The sequence below is a fragment of the Pelobates fuscus genome, chromosome 7, assembly GCF_036172605.1.
Source record: "Pelobates fuscus isolate aPelFus1 chromosome 7, aPelFus1.pri, whole genome shotgun sequence".
In the NCBI taxonomy this organism is placed as follows: Eukaryota; Metazoa; Chordata; class Amphibia; order Anura; family Pelobatidae; genus Pelobates; species Pelobates fuscus.
Window position 1 is genome coordinate 168,538,748 of NC_086323.1, and position 25,755 is coordinate 168,564,502.

At 43.0% G+C, this 25,755-nt stretch overlaps 1 protein-coding gene across 3 annotated transcripts in view; it reads right to left on the reverse strand.

The window, feature by feature from the left end:
- BICD2 (BICD cargo adaptor 2) overlaps positions 1-25,755 on the reverse strand; it is a 97,228-nt gene that overhangs the window by 17,024 nt on the left and 54,449 nt on the right. For all 3 annotated transcript variants that reach the window (XM_063426911.1, XM_063426910.1, XM_063426909.1), the window contains exon 2: positions 5,834-6,046. In XM_063426911.1, the coding sequence (XP_063282981.1) occupies positions 5,834-6,046 (213 nt within the window). The remainder of the gene's footprint in view (positions 1-5,833; positions 6,047-25,755) is intronic.

Sequence of the window (25,755 nt, forward strand, 5' to 3'; positions counted from 1 at the left end):
GGAAGAAAAAGTGAAAAAACGGGAAGAGAATAAAATAAAGTGTAAAAAAAAAAGCGGGAAGTAAAGTTGTTTGGTCTGAAACAAACATCGGGATTACTCACTGCCTGAAATAACTTCAGACACAAGTGAATTATTTTACCAATGACATCATTGTTCCTACAGTGCAGCCAAATCAGTTTTCAGTTATGGCCTGCTCCCGCCATAATCTATTCACTTCTAGTAAAGAAAAATGGGAAATACACTCTGAACTGTTCACATTTACAGCCAATCTAGCTGAGCTGTAAAGAGATTCGTCTCTGTTATTTTAATCTAAACATGATGCAATAAGGAATTTTTGAATAAATCCCACTTTGCTAGCATTAGGATATCACTCTATAGTCGATTACAGCCCCCTGGAAACATCGGACCCTAATTTTTGACAGAAATATATAAAAGGTATATGAAGCAACTTACTCAATCTCCAAACAATGTAGTGAATTTCTTGCCAGGATGGCTCCTGAGTGTTTCTGTGACATGTCTATTCTATAACTGAGCGAGTGTTACTGGCTGCTATAAACAGTATGTCAGAATATGTAGTCGTGTGTATATAAAGCATTGTGCATTTTATATCTTGTATAATGGAACTAAAATGATACACTTTCGTACACACTTTCGTGACAGTACACATCAAATTCTAAATTTAAATATATTTATCCACGTAACTGACCTCTGCAAAGTACTTAGGAGGTAGCTCAAACAGTAATTTGCAGGCAAATTGAAAAATATATGTCTTGTCTGACTACTGTATTTCTAACTCCTGGGGACACCAAACTCACCCAGACCACTTCACCTCAATGAAGTGGTCCCTTGTAGTGTCCCTGTGCTTTTAACCCTGCAATGTTAAAGATTGCCAATCTGTTTTTTGTTTGTTTGTTTGCTTCTTTTGTAAACGACAATGACAACCACTACAGGCGATTCTGCTGCACTGACCAAGCCGAACTTCATATGACAGGGAAGTCCCCATTGGCAATGATTCAATTAAATTTGAATGGACACGCGCCGCTCACCGTGCATGAGCATTAGGACTCTATGAGGAGAATTGGACATTGATGGAGGAGGCCATGCACGAGAGGCACGCAGAACTTTAATCATTATGGTGGAAGCTGATAAATAGTAGGAACAGGGTCACTAAAGTGTTAGGAATACAAGTATGTACTCCTTAAGCTATAGTATTCCTTTAATAGGACAGTTAACCCTTGCCGCAAGGCAAAAAAAATTAAAACCCAAGGATAAACAGCTCAATCTGCAATTATCTTGCAATCATAAAACCATCCTCAAAGGAACACTCCACTACCCAAATAGTAAATAAAGAAAAATCACTGTTTAGTAGACATATCACAATGAACACATGCATGGATTTTGTCATTGGAATTATATCTAAAACCGGTTTACATAATCTGCAGTTCTCTTGTCGGCTGCCTTTACAAGCCCTCCCCTTTTAATCCAGCCTGTCCAATCATGGACTTCACGATGCAGCCTAATGAGAAGTCTTTGCAAGGCAGGCGCTCTGGGCAATGGCTGCCTCTTGCGTTTAGATACACTGAGCTAACCAAACCAGGAAATAAAAGGACCTGTTTGCTTGAAAGCCAATGGCTGCAACAAGGTTAATTTATAAAAGTGAACATTTCTATTGAAATCTGCACTTTTTTGCAGAAAGCTTTTCAGCAAGCTGAAGTGCTATAGGGGTCTAGATAGTCCCTTTAATGTTATTTTCATTTACCTGTAAGGTGTATCATGTATAGACTGTTGAAATAAACACTTGTCAGCAGACATGGAACTAAAGATCCAACATTAAAGCGACACTGTACACACCCAGACCACTTTAGCTCATTGAAGTGGTCTGGATGCAGTGTCCCTTTTACACCTAGTGCTGCAATGTAAAACAGTGCAGTTCCAAAGAACATACAGCCACTAGAAGGCTTCTGAAATCCAAACGGACGTTTGGTCCTTTATTTGACGCTGGACATCCTCACACTCTGCATGAGGACCTCCAGTGTCAGATTTTCCCCATAGGAAAGCATTGAATAATTAGGTCTCCCCCCCCGCCGACGTCAGTCAGCGGAGTGTGGCCGGAGCCTGACATCGGCGCTGGATTCAGTTAAGTGGCTGAAGCGGTTTTAACCCTTTTAGCACCACGGGAGAGGGGAGCGCGAGGGACCTATTAAAACCTATAGCGCCAGGAAAACGGCTTTGTTTTCCTGGCACCATAGGAACCCTTTAACGCGCTTTGTGAACCTGCTTACATTTTCAAGCTGAATAACATCCTCATAGATGTTCAAGTTTATAGAAGGTCTCGCTGGTTCCAGATAATTTGCCTTACCTTTGGAACTAAGCTTATCGGCAGACCACTACGTGTATAAACCACCCATAGCTATCAAGAAATATAAAACAGAGTACCAAAAGAAAAGACAAATTTAAATAAAAACCAAGATTAAAGTGGGCACCTCCATTAAGAAGAAAAATATTCCAACACATTTATCCATATTTGATGATGATGTAATATTGAAGAGCTCACAGAACTAAAACATAATCCAAATCTTACCCAAGCACAGCAACAAACATACATTGAAACAAATTACAAACAGCAATAGGTGTCAGAATAAACAAGGACAACCGTGCTTGATAAATAGATGTAAATCCTCTACAAGGTAAAAGATACAAAGACATTTCTTAATAGTACATAAGGGAACCATCCCGTTTCTTAACACAACCTTTAATGTAAAAATCCAAAATATTCCCCATTCAAATGGAAGCATGGGTCTTACCACCCCTTTCTATTCCTTGAAACACAAAGGCATCCATACTCTTAAAGTGGTATTCCATAAAATATCTTCCTACGGATAGCTTCATATGGCCAGACACTATCAGGCAAATGTTTGTGTAACCTACCATTTGGTTTTGCCAACATATTATACTCTAAAAAAGTATTGATCTTATTGCAAGTATAGGAACAAATTGTATATTTAAGATGTGTTACAGAAATACAAAGTGTATTTCCCTAATTCACAGAATTATATTGTCAGGGAATATTGTACACTTTGAAACTAGTGATGTTATTATAGTTTTCTCCATTACTTAGTATTTTTTTCCTAATCTAAACTAGGGGGGCAATTTCTGAGCCAACATAGGGGCTTTTTTTTGGTACACTTTTAAACAAATTGAATCCCTCTACGAAAATTGGTTTTAAACCCTCAATACTGAATAGGCAAATGAGTTACAATAATGATCCGGATACTATTAAACTCTTGACTGTAAGGGGGTAATAGACATAACTGTGTCTTGCCCATCTCACCTCTGGTCACTGTCATGATCTACATGACATCTGAAGCAAGTGAGTCCTACTTATTTTGCATGCCATACAAAAACTGCTACTGATAATCCATTGTGGATATCCTTAAAATCGTACAATCAAATCCTTAACCTATTTACGAAATACTGCACCTGAATAACTATCCTTCCATACCTGGCTAATCGGAATCATTAAAGCTGATGACTGCTATCTGCCTTCAGGTTTGAATTAATATCTTGTTTCACATTTTACCATACATTTTTGTTGAGAAAGCTATACCCAAAAAACTATTATGTTGATGTTGTATGTTGTTTATATTTATTGACAGCTATGGGTGGTCGCTACAATTAGTGGTCTGCCAAGTTTGAACCACATGTAAGGTAAGAGTTTATTTTCTAATTTAGTGACAATTGCCAGCAAAACACTTAAGAGGATGTCATTCACCTTGTAAAAGTAAGCCAGTGCATGAAAGTGAGTTGACGTTAGATCTTTGGGCCCATGAAGCTTGTTCTGCTGCCAAATTTGTCTTTTTTTTTGTTGGAAACATTCTGCTTCATTATTGCAACAGTCTGTATATGGTATGTCTTACTTTTAAATGAAGATACAGTTACGATTGCAAGAGAATTGCCCAAAGGAGGTGCTATTTATTTGTTGCGAACCATGGCAGTGTGAAAGCAAATGGAATCTGTTGAACTAAACCTCCTAGTACACACAGCCAGCTGGCCGCTTGCAGCTCCATAGCCAGAGATACACTTGTTCTACTTTAAAACAGTAAATAGTTTGCTTTCTGCATTAACAGGATGTGCCAACATTGGAATATATGCAAATGAATCCAGACCGCATTACCACTGCAATCAGCATCCCAGATAATTAGGATAATTAGAAAAATCTGGAATGAGAGTCTATTAGCTTGGTGACAAGCAGAAAATGAATATGCAAATGCTACAAATGGGCAAAAAATAAAAATAAAGAGACCAAAAAAGGGTTTAATTATCTAAATAATAAAAAAAAATAAAAAATAAAGAGGAAATGTTCTTTAAAAAAAAAAAAAAGAAGAAGAAGAAGATATGCATGAGAGGGTAAGTAGGAAGCGTGGAATAATATTCATTAATAAGGAGAAAATGATATAGATTGGGAACATCTGTGCTTTGTTAGTAACTGCTTAGTCTAGAATGTATCAAGCTGTGTGCTATTGTTACTATGCACAAAAGATGGGTAATTACTGTATTCATTTTACCCAGACAGCTTGGTTCAGGGAAGACCAAGAAAAATACTCTAACGTCGCCCAAGGTTCTGTTTCTAGCATAAAATGGTAAATCCATATAAAAATCAATTTGTGAGCATCGTAATCCTCTCTGTATGATAGCTGAACTGCAGGAATATGGCATTTTATTTCAGACAACTACAATTTTTAGGACATTTAAAAATTAAAAAATTAAAAAAATTTACATTTTGCAACTACATTTTCAATTCACAATAATTTACTACTCGAAGACAGTGTGCATATGTGAGTGTATGGAGGGGGTGGGAGGGGGGCTACACAAAGTTATTTGGAACCATCAAATTCTGAAACAAAAAAAAAATAAAGGAACACACACACATTTTTAAGAAGTCAAGTGTCACTGTGTTGGAATTCTGCTGAGATATACAATGCTGACACTGGAAACAAAAAACAACAACCTGTTTTAGCCCTTATTAACCTTCTCACTAAACATACATTTGCTAAATCCTAATCCCTCTGTTCAATATGATAAAGCTGCCACTAAACTAACCCTGTCAGAGCCACAGCCAAGCATTGAAACATATACATCCTATCTAGGAAGAAAAAAACTAATAAAAAGGCATTGGGGTCTTTAGGATTACGATGCTGTATATGTACCATATGTATGATTCCCTACATCTGATGGGAGTCACAGCGTACTGGGCCGCGCATCCATCCTCCGATAAAATTGGATAAGCAGTACTACCTAAAATGTGTATATGGTATGTCTTGATATTATTATTGTGTTTTTGGAAGTATCAATGCACACTTTGTCTGTAGTTCTAGATCACAGTAACTACTAGATTTAACAAAAATACAAAAAAAGAATGTGAGAAATCATTAAAAGAGACAGAGGGAGGGATGGTGGAATAAAGAGTGGGAGACATGGTGGAAGAGTGAGAGACGGTAAAAGAAAGAGAATGGGGTAGTAGAAGAGTGTGAAAGAGGGACAGAGCGACATCCTTCCTCAGAGAGAACAACTCAATTAAGCCACATGTATGATTTATATTGCATAAAACATAGCAAGCTCCCTCCATATAGTCACCAGCAGGTTTTATTGACTACACATAAACAGGAAGGATATGAAATATTAATGAACCCAAAGCTGCAGGAGCACACTTGTTCAGCTGCAGATAAGGGAATTTGGGACACTGTTTGCAGTGTCTCCATGGGTCTTGATCCCCCCCCCCCCCCACCACCACCACCACCACCATTTCACCTCTCTTATACAATCTGGGCCTTACCTCTCTAAGTTCCTGCGCAAGCGAGTTCAACCTTTCGTTTTCAGACAAAGTGTTGGCCACAACATTTCGGGATTGCTTGAGCTCCGTTTGCAGTTCCAGAACCTTTTTCATATAATATTCTTCTTTCGTAGCGGATTCTTGAATTAGTGTTTCTTCCCGGCTCTCCCCGTCTGCTGCCACTTTCTTGTGGTTGCTGTGCGCTTGCCCAAATGCCTAGAGATCAGAGAATAGGCACGTTACAAACATGACCAGATCTGTGTCTATCAAGGCATATTTAATATGCAAATCATAGGTATAATAAATACAAACTCAAAATGTGAACATTATCTGACCAATTAGCAGAACTTTTACATGAATATATAATTTACAACAAAGGCATGGCAAAATGCATGGTGTGTGATGGTCGCACATTAAAATGAACTTAATTACAAAATCGTTATAAACAAATGGGTTGTGACGATCACATTTAGGTCAGAAATAATAACATTAGTATGAGTGGGAGATGTCATGTTATTGATGCATTTTTAAGAATGGAATGTTCCCACACTTAAAATTAAAAGAGCCTTAAACAAAAACAAACAAAAAATACTACACATAAATTTGTACTTTAGCAGTAGTTTCCTTCATGGAAAGACATGAATGAAACAACTGCATGAACAAACATGCTTATTTTTTTTTTAAAAATTATAAAGTGATTGGGAGAAAGCACAGTTTCCAGATTTCATGTCAAATATGGGATAGTTGTCATGCAGTGATTTCATCAAATCTACAGAAAGACAAGGACAAGAGAGCTCTGTGAACCATAAATGATGCAACGAGTAAAAAGTGTTATAGTGCTTGGATTGTCCCTTTTCAAACTGCTAGACGGTTTTCACAGAACTTAACTTAAATATGGTTTTCAGATGCTATTGAATAACTTTATGAATAAATAAAATAAGTAAATGTCATGTTTAAGCCCTGGGCAACAGATCCATGTTACAGCATAATCTATAGATCACCTATAGAAGCATCATTGTTTGGTTTCCTTAAAGATTTTAAATAATTTTTTCTTATAATCGAGGTTGCCCTTGACCTTGTGCCTCAACCCTCACCCATTAAGTAGTTCACTATGGGCAGTTCAGGGTTAAGGCATGCATACAAGGTGTATAAAACGTGTGCTTACTATAGTATCTCAAAAATCCTATCATGTCACTTCCTGTTGGAATTATCGACTCCATACTGCTACCTTGATGCAATTATACAAGATAATAGCGGAATTCTCAGCAGCGTAATACAATCTTGATGAAAAAGCATGGACGCCAGAGTCTGGCAACCACTTAGTACTGCTGATAACCCTCTAGTGGGAATTGTTGATAACTGTCTGCAAGACAATGGCAGCCTTCTCAGAAGGAAAAGGTCAGCGCCAAGGACAGCCCATTATCAAGGCAACCCCAAGGCACAAAAAGAGAGTGGTCTTATTGTCAGACTGACTTATTACAGTTGTGGTTTAAATGGATACATTTATAATTATCTGCAGAGATGAGAGCTTTGGCAGTTATAGAAGGGCCTCAATGCATTCTGACATATAGAGACAGTAACCAACGCTTCTAATCAGATTTACTTTGAATACCAGATAAGGGAATCAGAGACATAAGATAGAAAATACCCAGTATATTTCACCAAACTGCTTATTCACAGCCATGACCCCACGGAAATTAAAAAGCATCGCATTTCAGGCAGAAAGGAAAGCACCATCTGCTCATGTCCCCTTCAAATGAGTTTCAAACGTACAAAGCAGCTTAAATGCTTAGTAATACCTCAAGTCTACATGTATACTAGATAGATCGCAAGGTCCTTGAGACTTTATTGGACAAACAATACTGTCAGAACCTGCTTAAACGAAAACTCATGTGTAGTTAGACCTTTAACCTATTCCCCACTGGATGCCTGAGTCATAGAGTGTTCATTCGGGCGCTCACACGCTCCAGGAATTGTTATACACTAATTTCCTCTGTATAGGAATTTGGCTATAAATTTACTGTTAATAAAAATATAAAAAAAAAAAAGCTAGCTGTAATTATTATACTGAAAGTTACCTTCTCGCATTATACATTAAGACAACTCAAACAAAATACTCATGAGTATCAGGGGTTTGTAATACTCTTGACCAACTATGGCTGATCACCCTAACCAATAATTAAATGGAAATTATCAATATCATCCATTGTACAGCGCTACGGAATCTGATGGCGCTACATAAATAATAAAATAATTATAATAATATTAATATAAATGAGCAAATATGAGCTTTTAACCAAGACCTCAAGGTTATTACACATTTACTCCAGTTTTAGATTTACGGTATATAGAAGGAAAGTGACAAAATCTATAAATTATGTATTCTACAGAAGGCAATGCTGTGAGCTATGTAAGGAAGACACGTGGGCAAATAACTCAAAAACTGCCTAGAGCCGTGAATTAGAAAAAAAAAAAATCATCTTTATTTTTGTTTGTGTAACAATCAGGTTTGTTACGCCACAATAGCTGTAGGAAACCATTCAATAACAGAATATAACATGGCATAGAAAATATTGTGCACTAGAGCTTGTATTAAACTCATATGAGTGATCAACATGATTATGGAAAGGTAAGAAGCAATAGGCACTTTGCCTGACATAAAGTCCCAGTCCTGTTGTTCGGGTCAGCCGATGCATTGCTGGGGCTGAATGTGTTCCCACAGTGCTGATCGTTGCAGCCTGCTCAGTCCCCCAAGTGTGAGGGAGCGTAGAGCCCCTGTTCCTTGAGGATGTATGCTTGTCGGTGTTTATAATGTCCTCCTTGCTGTTTTCAATGCTGGATATGCCGGTCGTGGGTAGTGACGACTCCATGTTAGCTTCCCTGAAGCAGTCGCACTATTTGGCCTCGCACCCCTCCATTTCCATTGCCCCTCTGGGACTTATGCCGTGGCTCGGTTCGCTGGTGAGGCTGTCGTGGGTGTTTACTCTTGGGCGGCCCCAGGCACCGGTCTCGGTCTGCTACTGCTCACCCTGGGGCTTGAGTATAATCCCGAGAGGGCCCCTTGCTTGAGCAGGTCGCTCACGGGTGCATTATTAGAGTTTCCACTTCCCTCCGCTGGACCCCCCGTGGTGGGCAGCGTGTTTGGGCAGCGGCTCGGGCACTGGAAGTCGCATGCTAGCCTTCAACTGCTTCCAAAAGGAGGTGAAGATTTTGTTTAGCCAGAGCTCTGTTTCCAGCCATGCACTGTGTGGGTAGGCGGTGTGGAAGGCAACCGCCATTTTGGAGACCTCTAACAGTGGGTTTGAGACTTTTATTAACGCTTTCTCACTGCTTTGCAGGGGGATCATGTAGGGGTAGACCGGGATGACCCCCACCGGTCCGGGGGGGAAGAGGGGTAGGGGGAACAAGGGTCCATGTCCAGATATTTGGCTGGTCACGGCCGCAGGAGAGCGGCTGTCCCTCCCGCGCCCGCCAAGCGTGTAGGCCTCACAGTCATGGTGGGTGAGTGGTGTTTGGAATGTCGCTTGAGTGGTGTCATCATGTGCACCTTGATGTCACCTCTTGTTTGATGGACTTTCTGTCTCGATTAATTGCCGTTTTGGCTGTGAAAGTCCGCTATATTTGCTGCACTCAGCAGGAGCTGCTGTGGTTAGCGTCCTCTCAGCTCTGCGTTCAGGCCCCGACCCCCCTAGAGCCGTAAAGTTGACAGGCCATATAAAACACAGCCAAGGTTTTTTACTAAGGAAATTCAAATTTTGTATTAAAATGGCAATAGTGGAAACAGCATAGTTGCAGAGTTTTCCCAATGTGACTATTTTATTTTTTTTAGTTTTCAAGGCACAAAAATTTTAAATATCATGCAGATAATGCAGTATCCACATCATAAAGAATATACAAAAACAAATTGATAAACAATATTAATACAATATAGCTATTAAAGTATAGAAAGAGAATATCAACTGGAAAAGTTGAGATAACATTGCATGACTGGCAGGACATTACCCAAGTTAAAAGTAAGGATAATAAAAAGCATATACAAATATAAATATACATTATTGGCTCAATTTAGCCCTCCCCAGAGTGGATACTTGTGGAGAAAGCTCAACCATGGGGGACCATGTAAGAAAGCACATTTGGCAATTATGATTAAAGAAAAATCTAATTTCCTCAATGGCATGGATCGTCTCTACTTTATCAACTTATTACTTAAGGGATGGAGATTTATGGGATTTAGCGTGAGTTTGCTGAATTAAGGAGATAGAGAACCAGAGAGCAGATGTATTGCTTGTTGTATAATGGAAGAGGAAAGACTGAAAATCAAGGAATGGTTATATCAGAAAAAGAACTGAGAAGATGACACATGTCCAACCAAAACGGTTTGAATTTAGGGCAATACCACCACAGGTGAGAATTAGAGCCTAATTTAGTGTGGCTATAGAGCCTGGGTAGGAAGGGAAATTTGGTTTCAATTTTGAGGAGTAGTTTATCATCCACTAAGAAGCCTGTAAATGTACAAGTTGCATGGTACACTCTATGGAAGAAGAGTATGTCAATAATCCTGCTATAATCAATCATTCTTGGGTAAAGAAATACAAAGTTTAGTAGTAAAATGAGTGAGACCCTGAGCCACAGCGTCCTGTACAAGAGTATAAAATATGGACAAATGTCTACGTATCAGATATATTGGGTCAGTTTATATCTTAAAATTTGGACCAGGGGTGAAGGACGTTATGGGAGAGGCTTAAGGAAATGGTGACGTTTTTGACAAAAGATACACCTGAGTCAACAAAGCTGCAAGATATTAATGGTATAAATTAGGTAAGCTTAATCCACCCCTATACCCGAGTTCAGGGCCAGATTAAGAGCCCAGTGGGCCTGGTGCTGACAATTATGACGGGCCTAATTACAGAATCATATCGACCAAAAACAATAAAAACTCCTAAGCGTCATGTATCTGATGGAGATGGTGCTGGAGAGAAAGAAAAAAGCAGCTATAAGAAAACACATACCCTAGGCCAGGGGTAGGCAACCTTTTAGCAGCACTGTGCCGATATAGGATTGTGATGTCCCGTAGCGTGCCGGTCCTATTTTTTTATAAATCGAGGTGTGTATGCTGCCTTATTCTGCATGTGTTATTTTTACTGTAATTGCATTGTATCGTTGTATTTGTGCGTATATATGCAGGGCTGTCTTTAATAATGACTGGACCCTGGGCAAAGCATTTGCTTAGGGCCCCCTGGACCCTGTCCCCCCTTCCCAGGCGTGCAATCACATCCTCCACCTCAACACAGTGGCGGACCTAAAGTAGAGAGGTGCAAGAATTCTTGGCGGTCTCCCTGTTGCACGGGTGATTAAAAGGTAGATCCCCATCTGTCGTGCAACTCTAGAATAGCATTGACAGCTGGGGCTCTACCATTTAGTCATGTTTGCAGGTCTGTATTTAGCACTAAGCAGTTTTTGTGGAATATGTTTGTATGTGGTGTTGGCGTGATTGCAAGCACACACACACACACACACATATACTGACACACACACAGACATGCTGTCATACAAACATACTGACACACACACACACACACAGATATACTGACACACAAAGACATACTGACACACAAAGACATACTGACACACACACACTGACAGACATACTGACACAGACATACACTTTAAAACTCACCCTCCAGTTTCCTACCTTTCCTGCTGGTGGCTGAAGGCGTTGGGAGTTGGGGTCTAGAGCTCTTGGCCAACCCCCCTCCAATCTGCCTACTCTTCTTTCCTGCGCGCTCCTCTCTTTGTGGGAGGAAGTGATGCGTGGCCGTCACTTCCTCCCAGCCTGCTGCCGAAAAGCAAGGGGCCCGCTCGCGCTGTTAAAGCACCTCAGCGTGTGACCGGGTCCCTGCTGACAGAAGCCCAGCGGGTGGCCCTTTGTGCATGGGCCACCTGGTGGGCCTCCTAAGTGTGCATATTACCAGCCAGAGGGTTAGAAATAGTTGAGGCCAGCAGGGCTCACGGTGCAGGCGCCCAGTTTGCCCAGCGTTAAAGAAGGCCCTGCGTATATGAGCTATTATATTGCTTATGTTCATGAGTAGTTTATGGTATTGTGTATGATACATATGAATGTAAGCTGTGTATGGGTGCTGCTTGTGGAATTGTGTGTGTGTGGATGGATATGTCAAAGTGTGTGTTTGGTAGTGTGTGGGGGCTGTTTGGGGTATTGCATGTGGGGTTGTGTGCATGTATGTGGATTGTTAGTGGTGTTTCGTTTGTGCGGATTGTGTGTATGTTTGTGTGTGGGCTGTCCGTATTATTTGTATGAGGGGAGGGTTATTCTGCATTTCTGTGTATATCTATCAGTGTGGGTTGCTTCCCTGGGTTCCAGTGGGGACTAGTCCGGCCAGGTACAGGTCAAGGACAGGAGCTGCAACAGCAACTGCGAGCTGCTCTACTACAGAGTGGCTTCCTATTCACAAGTGCTGGGAGGAAGTGATCTGAGATCACTACCTCTACGTGCTGCAATGCATAAATTGAGGATTGTCGTTCACCACCTTTTCGGATTAGCAGGTATCTGAAGTTTTACTGGGACTCCTGATAGGCCAGAGCCTGTTTGACTCTAGCAGCCTTGAGTGCCGTGCAAAGACACCTCGAGTGCCGTGCATGGCACTAGTGCCGTAGGTTGCCTACCCCTGCCCTAGGCTAATCTCTCTCTAATTTATGTTTTCATCTTTAAAGTAAATTCATAACCCCTGACAGCAGTGTCCAGTCAAGCAGGAAGTCAATGGGAACGGTAAAAGGGTGTGCCACTGACATAAATAACGTAACCTGCCAAAAGGGGCGAACATGCCCAAAAAGAGGACATGTCTGCCCTAAGAATTAGAAGGCCAGCCTGGCCTGAATGCATGTCAGGCTGCCTGCCAATCATGCAGCTGGCCAACTAAGGGCACTATGCAGACAGCACCCAGAGCTTGGCATAAATGCATCTAATGATGCGCTCGCTCAAAGCTTTCTAAGGACTGTCCCCTAGCACTCGCTGGTCCACTTGTCTCCTTACCATCTTACTAGCAGGCAGAAGCTCCTGGTATATAGTCTGGGACAGAGAAAAGCTGTATGTAGTGAGTGCAGAAGAAAGGGAACATGCCATAGTGTTAGAGAGACCAAAGTCAGCATTACCTTAAAGGATCACTATAGGGTCACGAACACAAACATGAATTCATGACCCTATAGTGTTAACACCACCATCTAGCCCCCCTGGGCCCCTCATGCCTCCATAAATATAGCAAAATCTTACTATATTCAAGCCTGAAGCTGTAACTCTGCATGCTGTTTGCCTCAGAAAAAAGCAGTCTGCTGACATCATTAGAAGTGGTGGCCTGATCCAATCACAGTGCTTCCCCATAGGATTGGCTGAGACTGACAAAGAGGCAGGTCAGAGCCAGCATGATTCAAACACAGCCCTGGCCAATCAGCATCTCCTTAGAGAGATGAATTGAATCAATGAATCTCTATGAGGAAAGTTCAGTGTCTGCATGCAGAGGGAGGAGACACCGAATGTTTGGATGCATTTTAGGCAGCCATGACCCAGGAAGGATCTCTAACAGCCATCTGAGGAGTGGCCAGTGAAGTTATCACTAGGCTGTAATGTAAAGACTGCATTTTCTCTGAAAAGACAGTGTTTACAGCAAAAAGCCTGATGGTAATGATTCTACTTACCAGAACAAATTCAATAAGCTGCAGTTGTTCTGGTGACTATAGTGTCCCTTTAACTATATTCCTTGTCAGCCAGTCCACACAAGTTTTGTTCCCATACATCCCTCTTAAGTTTCCATACTTAAGTAAGAGTATGTGAAAAGTAGTTAGGGCCACCTTTCTTGGAAAAACATACCGGCCTTACTAATTTTCATAATTAAATATGTATGGGTGACATCACATGATGTAACTCACAAGGAGTGACATAAGAGAAAATGCTGTAAAATCACCACAAAACTACTTTATTTAATTCTGCTGTATAGATGGATTCCTCCCAGTGCCCCCCATGTCTCCCATTGCCTTCATGACTCAGTGCCCCCATGTGTCGATTACTCCAGGTCTCAGTGTTCCTATGTATCAGTGTCTCAGTGCCCCATGTCTCCCAGTGTCCCCTAATGTCGTGTCCCCAGGTCTCCCAGTGATCCTATGTATCACAGTGTCTCAATGCCCCATGTCTCCCTTTGTCCCCATGTATCCCAGGGTCCCCATGTCACTAGGACACTAGGAAGACGGGGAGACCTGGGGACACGGGGAGACCTAGGGACATGGAGACACCAGTGACACTGGGAGACTAGGGGACTCTGGCTGGGACACATGGGGACACTGGGAAAATTGGAGACACTTGAAGACCTGGGGACACAGACACCAGGGACACAGACACTAGAGACACTGGCTGGGGGACATGGGGACATTGAGAAATGGGGCACTGGGAGACATGGGAACACTGAGACACCAGGGCCAAAGACACTAGGGACACTAGCTTGGAGACATGGGGACATTGTGACACTTGAGGCACTGAGAGACATGGAGGCACTAGGAGACATGGGAACAGTGAGACACTGGCAGACTGGGGGCACTGGGAGACTAGGGGGCACTGAGACACCAGGGACACTAGCTTGGAGACATTGAGACACTTGAGGCATTGGGAGACATGGAGGCACTAGGAGACATGGGGACAGTGAGACACTGGCAGACTGGGGGCACTGGGAGACTAGGGGTCACTGGGAGACTAGGGACACTGTGTCAGGATCGGGTCAGGGATCCAACACGCAGAGTACAAAGAGTAGCAGATACGTATACCGGTCCTTAGAATGGCCGGACTTAACGTACAACTACGATAGAATGGTCAGAGACAAGCCGAGGTCGAGGGAACGAGAAGACAGGTAAGCGAGAGACAAGCCGGGTCAAGGATAACAGAAAGACAGGAGAGTAAATACCAAAGCCGGGTCGGAACCAAAAGACAAGAGAATAACAAAGCACTGGGTGACTAGGCGGACTAGAACCACGACAGGGCAATGAGTGAATGAGAGAGCCACTGTTAAGTATCCTGGCTAGGGAGAGAAGACACGCCTCCGGCGAGTCCTGATTCGTCTCCCGAGATTTGAGTGACAGGACGTTCCGGGTTGGCGTCATGACGTCTACCTCCGGTCCTCCTGTTATAAAAGGAAGTGACTCCCTCGCGGCCGGCGTTAGCAAGACCGAGTGAACCGCGAGGGGCCGAGGAGACATGCCGTCCGGATGGATAAACTTCTAAGTCTCTACCTCTCTCAGAGGTAGAGGCTTCAGGTACCCTGACAGTACCCCCCCTCTCAGATACGCCCACCGGGCGGAAGGAGCCGGGGCGAGATGGAAAGCGGGAGTGAAATGCCCTGCGAAGGCGAGGAGCATGAACATCCTCTTGTGGTACCCAACTCCTCTCCTCAGGACCATATCCCTTCCAGTCAACTAAATATTGTACTCTCCCCCGGGAGACACGAGAATCAATAATGGAGTTAACCTCATACTCCTCCTGACCCTCCACCTGAACAGGGCGCGGAGGGGCGATTGTGGAGGAGAATCTGTTACAGATTAGAGGTTTCAGCAATGACACGTGAAAGGAGTTCGGGACGCGTAAAGTAGCTGGGAGAGCTAGACGATACGCCACTGGGTTAATTCGAGTCAAGATCCTGTAGGGACCAATATAACGAGGAGCGAATTTCATGGAAGGAACTTTAAGACGAATATTCCTAGTACTCAACCAAACTCTATCGCCTGGAACAAAATTCGGAGCCGCCCTTCTACGTTTGTCAGCATGTTTCTTAACCAGTACAGAATTGTGTAGAAGAATCTGGCGAGTCTGATCCCACAACTTCCTCAAATTGGCCACATGGACATCAACCGACGGCACTCCTTGGGAAGGAGAAACCGAGGGAAGAATAGATGGATGAAAGCCATAGTTCATGAAGAAGGGGCTTGAATGCGTAGAGTCACAAACGAGATTGTTGTGCGCAAACTCCGCCCAAGGAATCAAACCGACCCAATCGTCCTGGTGTTCGGAAACAAAACAACGTAAGTATTGCTCAATCTTCTGGTTGGTTCGTTCGGCAGCTCCGTTAGACTGAGGATGATAGGCGGACGAAAAATTCAATTTGATGCCTAATTGAGAACAGAACGACCTCCAGAAGCGTGAAACAAATTGGGAGCCTCTATCAGAAGTGATCTCCGAGGGAATCCCATGCAAGCGAAAAATCTCTTTAGCAAAGATTTCCGCCAATTCAGGAGAAGTCGGGAGTTTAGGCAACGGTACGAAATGTGCCATCTTGGTAAACCTATCGACTACGGTGAGGATAACAGTGTGCTTTTTAGAAACAGGCAAATCCACAATAAAGTCCATTGCCACACAGGACCAAGGTTTGCCAGGAATTTCCAGAGGCTGCAGAAGGCCACAAGGAAGCGAATGCGGTAGTTTAGTTTTAGTACAGACCACACAAACTCCGATAAAATCCTTAATATCCTTCCGTAACGAAGGCCACCAGAAATCCTTGGAGATCAAAGAATACGTCTTGCGAACACCCGGATGACCAGCCACCTTACTCTCGTGAAGACACTGTAAGAGCTCCAATTGGAGTTCAGGAGGAACGAAAAGTCTGGAAGCCGGGGTCAGTCTAGGTGCCAGATGCTGCAAGCTCCTTATCTGATCAAGTAGCGGAGAATGGACTTTGAGAGTAGTGTTAGCGATAATGTTACACTTGGGTACTATAGAGGACAAAACCGGCTCAGATACGGCAGCAGGTTCATACTGGCGAGATAAGGCGTCGGCTTTAGAATTCTTAGAACCTGGCCTATATGTGAGTACGTAGTTGAAGTGAGTGAGAAATATGGACCAACGAGCCTGTCTAGATGATAGTCGTTTAGCCTCTCCAATATAGGATAAGTTTTTATGATCTGTCAAAATAGTAACAGGATGCAAAGTACCCTCCAATAAATGTCTCCACTCCTTCAAGGCCATTATAACCGCTAGTAGTTCCCTGTCACCAATGTCATATCTGCTTTCAGTACCTGACAATTTTTTGGAAAAGTATCCACAAGGATGTAATGGTTTATCTACACCCAACCTTTGGGACAGAACAGCACCTATACCTGTCTCAGAAGCGTCAACTTCGAGTAGGAAAGGTAGTGTAGTATCAGGGTGAACTAAAATTGGTGCGGAAGCAAACAGCTCCTTGAGTGTCTTAAAAGCCAGAAGTGCTTCAGTAGACCAATTCTTAGTCTCAGCCCCTTGTTTGGTCATATTGGTGATGGGAGCAATGATAGAGGAGTATCCCTTAATGAAACGTCTGTAGTAATTGGAGAAACCGATAAATCTCTGGATAGCCTTGAGACCCTTAGGTAAAGGCCAATCTAATATGGATTGGAGCTTCTCCGGGTCCATTTCAAACCCTTCCCCAGAAATCACATAACCAAGAAAGGTAGTTTGGGATTGGTCAAAGCTGCATTTCTCTAGTTTGCAGTATAAGCCATGCTGAAGGAGTTTGTGTAAAACCCTTCTGACTTGTCCGTGGTGAGTCTCAATATCCCTGGAATGTATAAGTATATCATCAAGGTATACAATCACACAGTCATCTTGAAACTCCCTAAGAACCTCATTAATAAGGTCCTGAAATACCGCCGGGGCATTACAGAGACCAAAAGGCATTACAGTATACTCATAGTGCCCACATCGAGTATTGAATGCAGTTTTCCACTCGTCACCGTCGTGAATTCTCACCAAATTATAAGCACCTCTAAGGTCTAACTTAGTGAAAATTTTAGAACTTTTTAATCGATCAAAAAGCTCGGTGATCAAGGGAATCGGATATACGTTTCTGATGGTTATCTTGTTAAGACCTCGGTAGTCAATGCAGGGTCTTAAAGAACCATCCTTCTTTTGAACAAAAAAAAATCCAGCCCCAGCAGGAGAGGAGGATCTTCTAATGAACCCCTTGTCTAGGTTTTCACGAATATACTCCTCTAGAACTAAGTTTTCGTTCGTAGACAAAGGGTATACATGACCCCTGGGAGGCATGGTACCAGAAAGTAAATTAATTTTGCAATCAAAAGGCCTATGTGGTGGTAAGGTATCAGCCTTTCCTTTGTCAAATACTGCCTTTAAATCTTGATACAAGGACGGTATCTGTACTTTGGTAGAGTCGGTAGCGTTATTAAGTGAGTTGACACTACAAAGAGGTGACACTTTCTTTAAACAATTCTCTTGACAATCCTGACCCCACGAAACTATTTCCCCTGATCTCCAATCTATAACGGGGTTATGTCTCTTAAGCCAGGAGTATCCCAGGACTATGGGACAGAAGGAGATGAAATGAGTAGTAGGGATATTTCCTCCTTGTGTAGAATACGAGTAGTTAAGTAAAGAGGTGTGGTCTCCCGGAAAATCACAGGCTCAACTAAAGGTCTACCATCAATGGCTTCAACAGCCAAGGGTGTCTTCCTTAACTGGGATGGGATAGTGTGTTTGGTGAGAAACTCTTGGTCGATAAAACTCTCAGCAGCGCCGGAGTCTATCAATGCCATAGTCTCTAAAGTTCCCTTCTCCCAAGTTAAAGAGACCGGTAATAGGAGTCTATGTTCTTTGTAGTTATGAGTAGAGGACAAAATCGAAACACCCAAGGTCTGTCCTCTAGAGAAACTTAGGTGCGAGCGTTTCCCGGACGACTGGGACAGCTCAAACGTACATGACCTCTGGCCCCACAATACATACACAGTCCCTCCCTTCTCCTGTACTGTCTCTCCTCCTCTGATAGACGAGTAAGGCCTAACTGCATAGGTTCTGAAACCTGTGGATTTTTGGTTTCAGAAATTTGAAATGATGGTGCTAGTCTAAAGGAAGATTTACCGGTTCTATCTCGAGTATTTTGTCTCTCCCTTAGACGTTCGTCAATACGAGAGATAAAGGAAATTAAGTCCTCCAGATTCTCGGGAAGCTCTCTTGTCGCTACCTCATCAAGTATTACATCAGATAATCCATTTAAGAATACATCTATATAGGCCTGTTCATTCCATTTTACCTCTGCCGCCAAAGACCTGAACTCTAGTGCGTAATCCACAAGTGTTTGGTTGTCTTGTCTAAGGCGCAACAGTGATCTGGCTGCATTGACCCTCCTGCCAGGGGGATCAAAAGTTCTTTTAAAAGCAGCTACAAAGGCATTATAGTTATAGACTAATGGATTATCATTCTCCCACAACGGATTAGCCCATCTCAGAGCTTTCTCAATGAGTAAGGTAATAATAAATCCCACTTTTGCCCTATCAGTAGGGTATGAACGAGGCTGTAGTTCGAAATGAATACTAATCTGGTTCAAAAAGCCACGACACCTCTCAGGAGAACCAGCATAACGTACAGGTGGGGTAACTCGGGAAGAAGCACCTACAGTAACTACCTCTAGCCCTGAACCCACAGAAGAAGCAGACATATTACGCATCTCTTCAGGTGGATTAATAGGACGAGACAGCAGCGCCTGTAGTGCTAGAGCCATCTGATCCATCCTATGATCCATGGCGTCAAACCTAGGATCAGGAGAACCAAGCTGACAATTTGTACCTGCAGGATCCATGGCCCTGTCGTAATGTCAGGATCGGGTCAGGGATCCAACACGCAGAGTACAAAGAGTAGCAGATACGTATACCGGTCCTTAGAATGGCCGGACTTAACGTACAACTACGATAGAATGGTCAGAGACAAGCCGAGGTCGAGGGAACGGCTGGGGGACATGGGGACATTGAGAAATGGGGCACTGGGAGACATGGGAACACTGAGACACCAGGGCCAAAGACACTAGGGACACTAGCTTGGAGACATGGGGACATTGTGACACTTGAGGCACTGAGAGACATGGAGGCACTAGGAGACATGGGAACAGTGAGACACTGGCAGACTGGGGGCACTGGGAGACTAGGGGGCACTGAGACACCAGGGACACTAGCTTGGAGACATTGAGACACTTGAGGCATTGGGAGACATGGAGGCACTAGGAGACATGGGGACAGTGAGACACTGGCAGACTGGGGGCACTGGGAGACTAGGGGTCACTGGGAGACTAGGGACACTGTGTCAGGATCGGGTCAGGGATCCAACACGCAGAGTACAAAGAGTAGCAGATACGTATACCGGTCCTTAGAATGGCCGGACTTAACGTACAACTACGATAGAATGGTCAGAGACAAGCCGAGGTCGAGGGAACGAGAAGACAGGTAAGCGAGAGACAAGCCGGGTCAAGGATAACAGAAAGACAGGAGAGTAAATACCAAAGCCGGGTCGGAACCAAAAGACAAGAGAATAACAAAGCACTGGGTGACTAGGCGGACTAGAACCACGACAGGGCAATGAGTGAATGAGAGAGCCACTGTTAAGTATCCTGGCTAGGGAGAGAAGACACGCCTCCGGCGAGTCCTGATTCGTCTCCCGAGATTTGAGTGACAGGACGTTCCGGGTTGGCGTCATGACGTCTACCTCCGGTCCTCCTGTTATAAAAGGAAGTGACTCCCTCGCGGCCGGCGTTAGCAAGACCGAGTGAACCGCGAGGGGCCGAGGAGACATGCCGTCCGGATGGATAAACTTCTAAGTCTCTACCTCTCTCAGAGGTAGAGGCTTCAGGTACCCTGACACACTGTGTCCCCATGTATCTGTGTCATAATGTCTCCCAATGTCCCTTAGTGTCTCAGTGTCTGCCATAATGTCTCCCAGTGTCCCTTAGTGCCTCAGTGTATGTCTCCTTGCAGTCTTTCCCCCCATTCCTTACTTCGCTGAGCTGTAGGCTGTCTCTGCAGGGTGGGTGTTGCTGTCTGGACTCTCTGTAGCTGCACCCCTGCAGAACAGTGAGTAGAGATAGGCAGGGAGGGATATGCTGGAACTTCCTATCCCTGCCTGTCTCCACATACAGCGACCCCTACTGGCCAGTGCTGGTATTGCAGAGTAATCTCTTGTTTATACTGAGAAAAATACCAGCATTTGTATTGCCAGTATCACTGCAATATTGGCACCAGCCAGGCAGCCTCAAATACTGGCTGTGCCAATAAAATAAAAGAAAGGTGGAATCCCTTAGTGTGAGTAGTGTGTGTGAGTAGTGTTTTTTTTAAAAACATTTTTTAAATCAATGGGCCTATTCCATGGGCCTGGGCCTGGAGCTTCAGCTCCATCAGCCCCTATGTTAATCCGGCCCTGCCCGAGTTGTATGACTAATATGGAAGCTTTTTATTAGCCTAAACAAATTTTGCAAAGGCAGCAAGCACAGAGCTGAAGAAAGAAGTCAGAACATGAATAGGCAGTGTCTGAAGCAGATACAGCCGATTGGGGAAGTACATCCATCTTTAGAATTTGTATTCTACCCAGAAAGTTATAAGATGAAGGTTCAATTTCATCAAGTCTCAACTTACAGTGGTGAGAAGAGGAGTAAAATTGGCACTAGAACCATAACCCCCAAATATTTAACCCCTTAAGGACACATGACATGTGTGACATGTCATGATTCCCTTTTATTCCACAAGTTTGGTCCTTAAGGGGTTAATGGCGGAAGAGGCTCAGAATTTAGTGGAACCATACTGAAATTGAGGATTTTGCGCTCATCAAAAATATCCAATTCCTGTAGAGGGTTGAGAGAGACGTGGAGGGAGAATAAGATCTGATCTTAAAATCTTTTCAGGCTTGCTTTCAACCTTTTCCAGAATACCTGACCAATTTTATTTAGCACATTGTAACTAAAGTATTTATAAAACTACAAATCCAATTAACCTCTACTTTGAAAGTACTTTCTACTATAAACGCTTTACAGAGACATAAAAGTTATATCCTGGTACTAAACATGCATTGTTTACCCCTCCCCAGACCGAAGATACATGCTATGGAGAGAAATAGATGAATAAATGCCCAATCATTATTAACCTTTGCACCACACCAGATAATGTAACAAAATAAGGGGACTTTATTTCACACCCGGAGCAGTTCAACGGCTCTACAATCATGGATACTGAAGAGAAAGAAAATTTAACCTCAAGAGCAGAGTAGACTCTTGCCACGGGCAAGAATTATTCCTGTCTACACAAATGATAAATCCATTTATACTCGACAAGGAAAAAGCGCGGGGAGAGTAATTTCTATGCAGCCATCACAAGAGGAAGATGCCCTGGAGCTGAGAGGTGTGTTTAAAAATCAGATTTTAGGGATGATTTCTATGCAGCCCAAGGACAAGACTCCATTAGCGCAATAAAAATCTGAAATGATGCGGGTCTCCTGTTCAGGTGCAAAATCTAAAAAGGTAATCTTGAAAATAGTAACCCTTAAGTTCTCTATAGTAACAGCATACCATTTTGATATTATTAGGCACTTTACTAGGAAAATAGGAACGCTGGGCAAAGCCCCCACCCACTGGACTACCATGGATTAGAAAGCAAAAAACAAAAAGGTTATGGTGGGGGAAAAAATTGTGATTGGAAACCCCTTCCACCTGAAGTCTGTGGATAGTTAATACAATGTTAAGATTTTTGTTTAACATTGTATTAACCATCCACAGACTTCAGGTGGAAGGGGTTTCCAATCATATCCCCCCCACCCTCCCATGTACTACTTCAAATCCAGTAACAGCCACAATACCATTGATAATTTCATAGTTTGATTGTCATCAATTTTCATTGAAAAAAAAAACAAAAAAACGTAATAAATGTAATCCTGAACTTTGAAACTAGCAGTGAAAGAGGTTTAAAGGACCACTATAGTGCCAGGAAAACACTCGTTTTCCTGGCACTATAGTGCCCTGAGGGTGCCCCCACCCTCAGCGACCCCCTCCCGCCCGGCTCTGGGGAGAGGAAAGGGTTAAAACTTACCTTAATTCCAGCGCCGGGCGGGGAGCTCTCCTCCTCCTCTCCGCCTCCGATCCTCCCTTTCGGCTGAAGGCGCATGCGCGGCAAGAGCTGCGCGCGAATTCAGCCGGTCGCATAGGAAAGCATTTACAATGCTTTCCTATGGACGCTTGCGTGCTCTCACTGTGATTTTCACAGTGAGAATCACGCAAGCTCCTCTAGCGGCTGTCAATGAGACAGCCACTAGAGGATTTAGAGGCTGGCTTAACCCTTATATAAACATAGCAGTTTCTCTGAAACTGCTATGTTTATATAAAAAAGGGTTAAACCTTGCTGGACCAGGCACCCAGACCACTTCATTAAGCTGAAGTGGTGTGGGTGCCTAGAGTGGTCCTTTAAGGATATGGCATCCCCCTGACAGAGGTTACAAGGTTAAAGGGACACTATAGTCACCCACTTAGTCCTTTTTGTTGTTTTGTTTTGAGAAACTACAGTACTAAGACTGCCTCTAGTGGGTCGCCTGATGCTGGCTCTGGGTCGCCTGATGCTGGTTGACCTCACGCTCTTCATGAGGGCATTCTGCGTCAGTGAAGTCTCCATAGGAAAGCATTGATTCAAGGTTTTCCTATATGGAGAAGGGCATGCCAACCTCCATTATGTCACAGGAGGTGGAGAGGTAGACAGTGTCAACCGAGCCATGGTTTAATTTTCCTCACACACGGAGGCAGAGTGGAGCACCTGTATTTTAGGGACACTAAAGCTTTAGGAATTCAGGTTTGTATTCCTAGCACTTTAGTGTTCATTTAAAATAAGAGTCCTCATAACACGGACATTCCTTTAATCAATTGCATTTGTGGTAGATAGTTGGAATACTTTAAGAATATCTAAGTGTGTAACTAAGAAATGCTCGGACACACTTGTGAAATAATGAAAGGATTAGAAGAATTTTGTGCCAGCTATTAAATTTTTTTATTTTTTTTTTACACAAAAAGTACACAAAAAAATGAGGGGGTTATTCACACAAACATGTGTGTGGCTTGCAAAATTTACATTAAAAGAGCCACATTCTTTTTGCCATTTCACATTAAAATATGTAACTTTTTATTGTGATATTAAGAAGAATAATTGTAATTTAAACAAGTCTCAAGTCTGCAGCTGCTGGCTCTGCCCCTGACCTGCCTGCATGCCTGACATTATCAGAAGAGATTATGTGAGCCAATCACAATGCTTTCCCATAATATTGGCTGAGACTGACAATGAGGCAGATCAGGGGCAGAGCCAGCACAAGTCAAACACAGCACTGGCTAATCCAGCATGTACTCATCGAGATCCATTGAATCAATGTATCTCTATGAGGAAAGTTCAGTGTCTGCACGCAGTGGGTGGAGACACTGAATGGCAGTACTGCACAGTGTGCAGGACTGCCCAAGGAAGCAGCTCTGGTAGCCATCTGAGGAGTCACCAGTGGATGTATTCATAGGCTGTAATGTAAACACTGTATTTTCTCCGAACAGACAGTGTTTATTGCAAAAAGCCTGAATGGAATGATTCTCCTCACCAGAATAAATACAATAAACTGTAGTTGTTCTGGTGACTATAGTGTCCCTTTAAGGAAAACTTTTAAGAACTTCTCCGTTATGATCAAAATTTGTGGTTTCATATTCAATTTCATTTACATGATTACTGGCTCCCTAACCACTTCTAAGCCCGAAGAACTGTCGCCTGATTTGGAGTAAAGGCGTTAAGACAATTTTCTGGGCAGCTGTACCTTGGAATATTTTCAGTGTCCACGCTTATTTAAAATAGAGATGTTTACTGCAATCTCCATGTTAACAGGCCTCCAAGACTCATGGCTGCAGCTGAAAAGGGATTTTGGGCAGCTGCAAAATTCCAATTAAAGGTTGGGAGTTGAAGAAAGATAGGATGATCAGAGTGCAGCTGAGCAAGATAGACCTAATAACTTTAGTTGTTTTCACTAAAGTGAGGATTCAACGTGTATTTTTTAATTTATGGTCCAAATAGCCAAACTAATCTGTAAGTTTGCTATGCTTCCAGTTCAGTTCCCTCTGCCTCTCCCCTCCCTTACATCCCACACCCGGTTAAAAGTAAGGGTTAAAGACCCTCATTTACTTTCCATATCATAGCGCTGATGTCCCTCAGCGCTAGGCGGGCATGAAGCCCTCCCTATTGGAAAGCATTGTATCCATGCTGTGGGGAAATAGTGGACACTGGATGTCTTTATGCAAAGGCCGTTAACAGCCAGGAAGTGCTAAAAAGCAAACTTCGAGCTGCAATGTAAACATAGCGGTTTCTCTGGAACTGCAATGTTTTACAATGCAGAACTAAGTGCAATAGGGACTCTGCATCCAGTCCCCTTTAAAACACTGTAGTTTTAAAACATATGGGGATCTAGCTTTTGGGCACCCCTACTTTAAAGAATGCTGGAATACACAACGGCATTACCTACAGATATAAATCTACCAAAAGACAAAATGTTCATAGTTTCCATTTAAATGCAAGTGTGGGTATAATCAGTCAGCATGGTATCATGTGATTTACTTTAATGGCTTTATTTCATTTTCCCCATGTAGCTGCCTGCAGGCTGTTCACTGACCTGCCTTAGAATGAAGGACAGATTTGGCTGAAAATGGGTCAGTGACTAATACATAATGCATGCATCTCCTGGGTGACCAGTCAGAATGGAACCGTCTGACACTCACAGAACTGCACAATAACAGCAAGCATTTGCGACACTGGGAATTTATGGATCCATGGCATCAGCTCTCTAAATCAGTTTAAATTCATTCCAGCTGCTGGTGGCTACAGCTCACACAATTCCAAAATGCTGGAAGAGTTGATCGTACTTTAGTCAACAGCAGTTGGATGGAAAGGACCCCCTTCTTTAGTTGAACTAGACACAAGAGTTGGCTTGAGCATGCAACTAGAGAATCTGTATCGCGAATAGGGTTTAGAGACATGTAACTGCTGAATTCCATACAAACATACTTGTCGATTGGAATGAAAGTCACATACCATAGCAGAATCAAAATGATGCTGGAACAGACTGAATATAA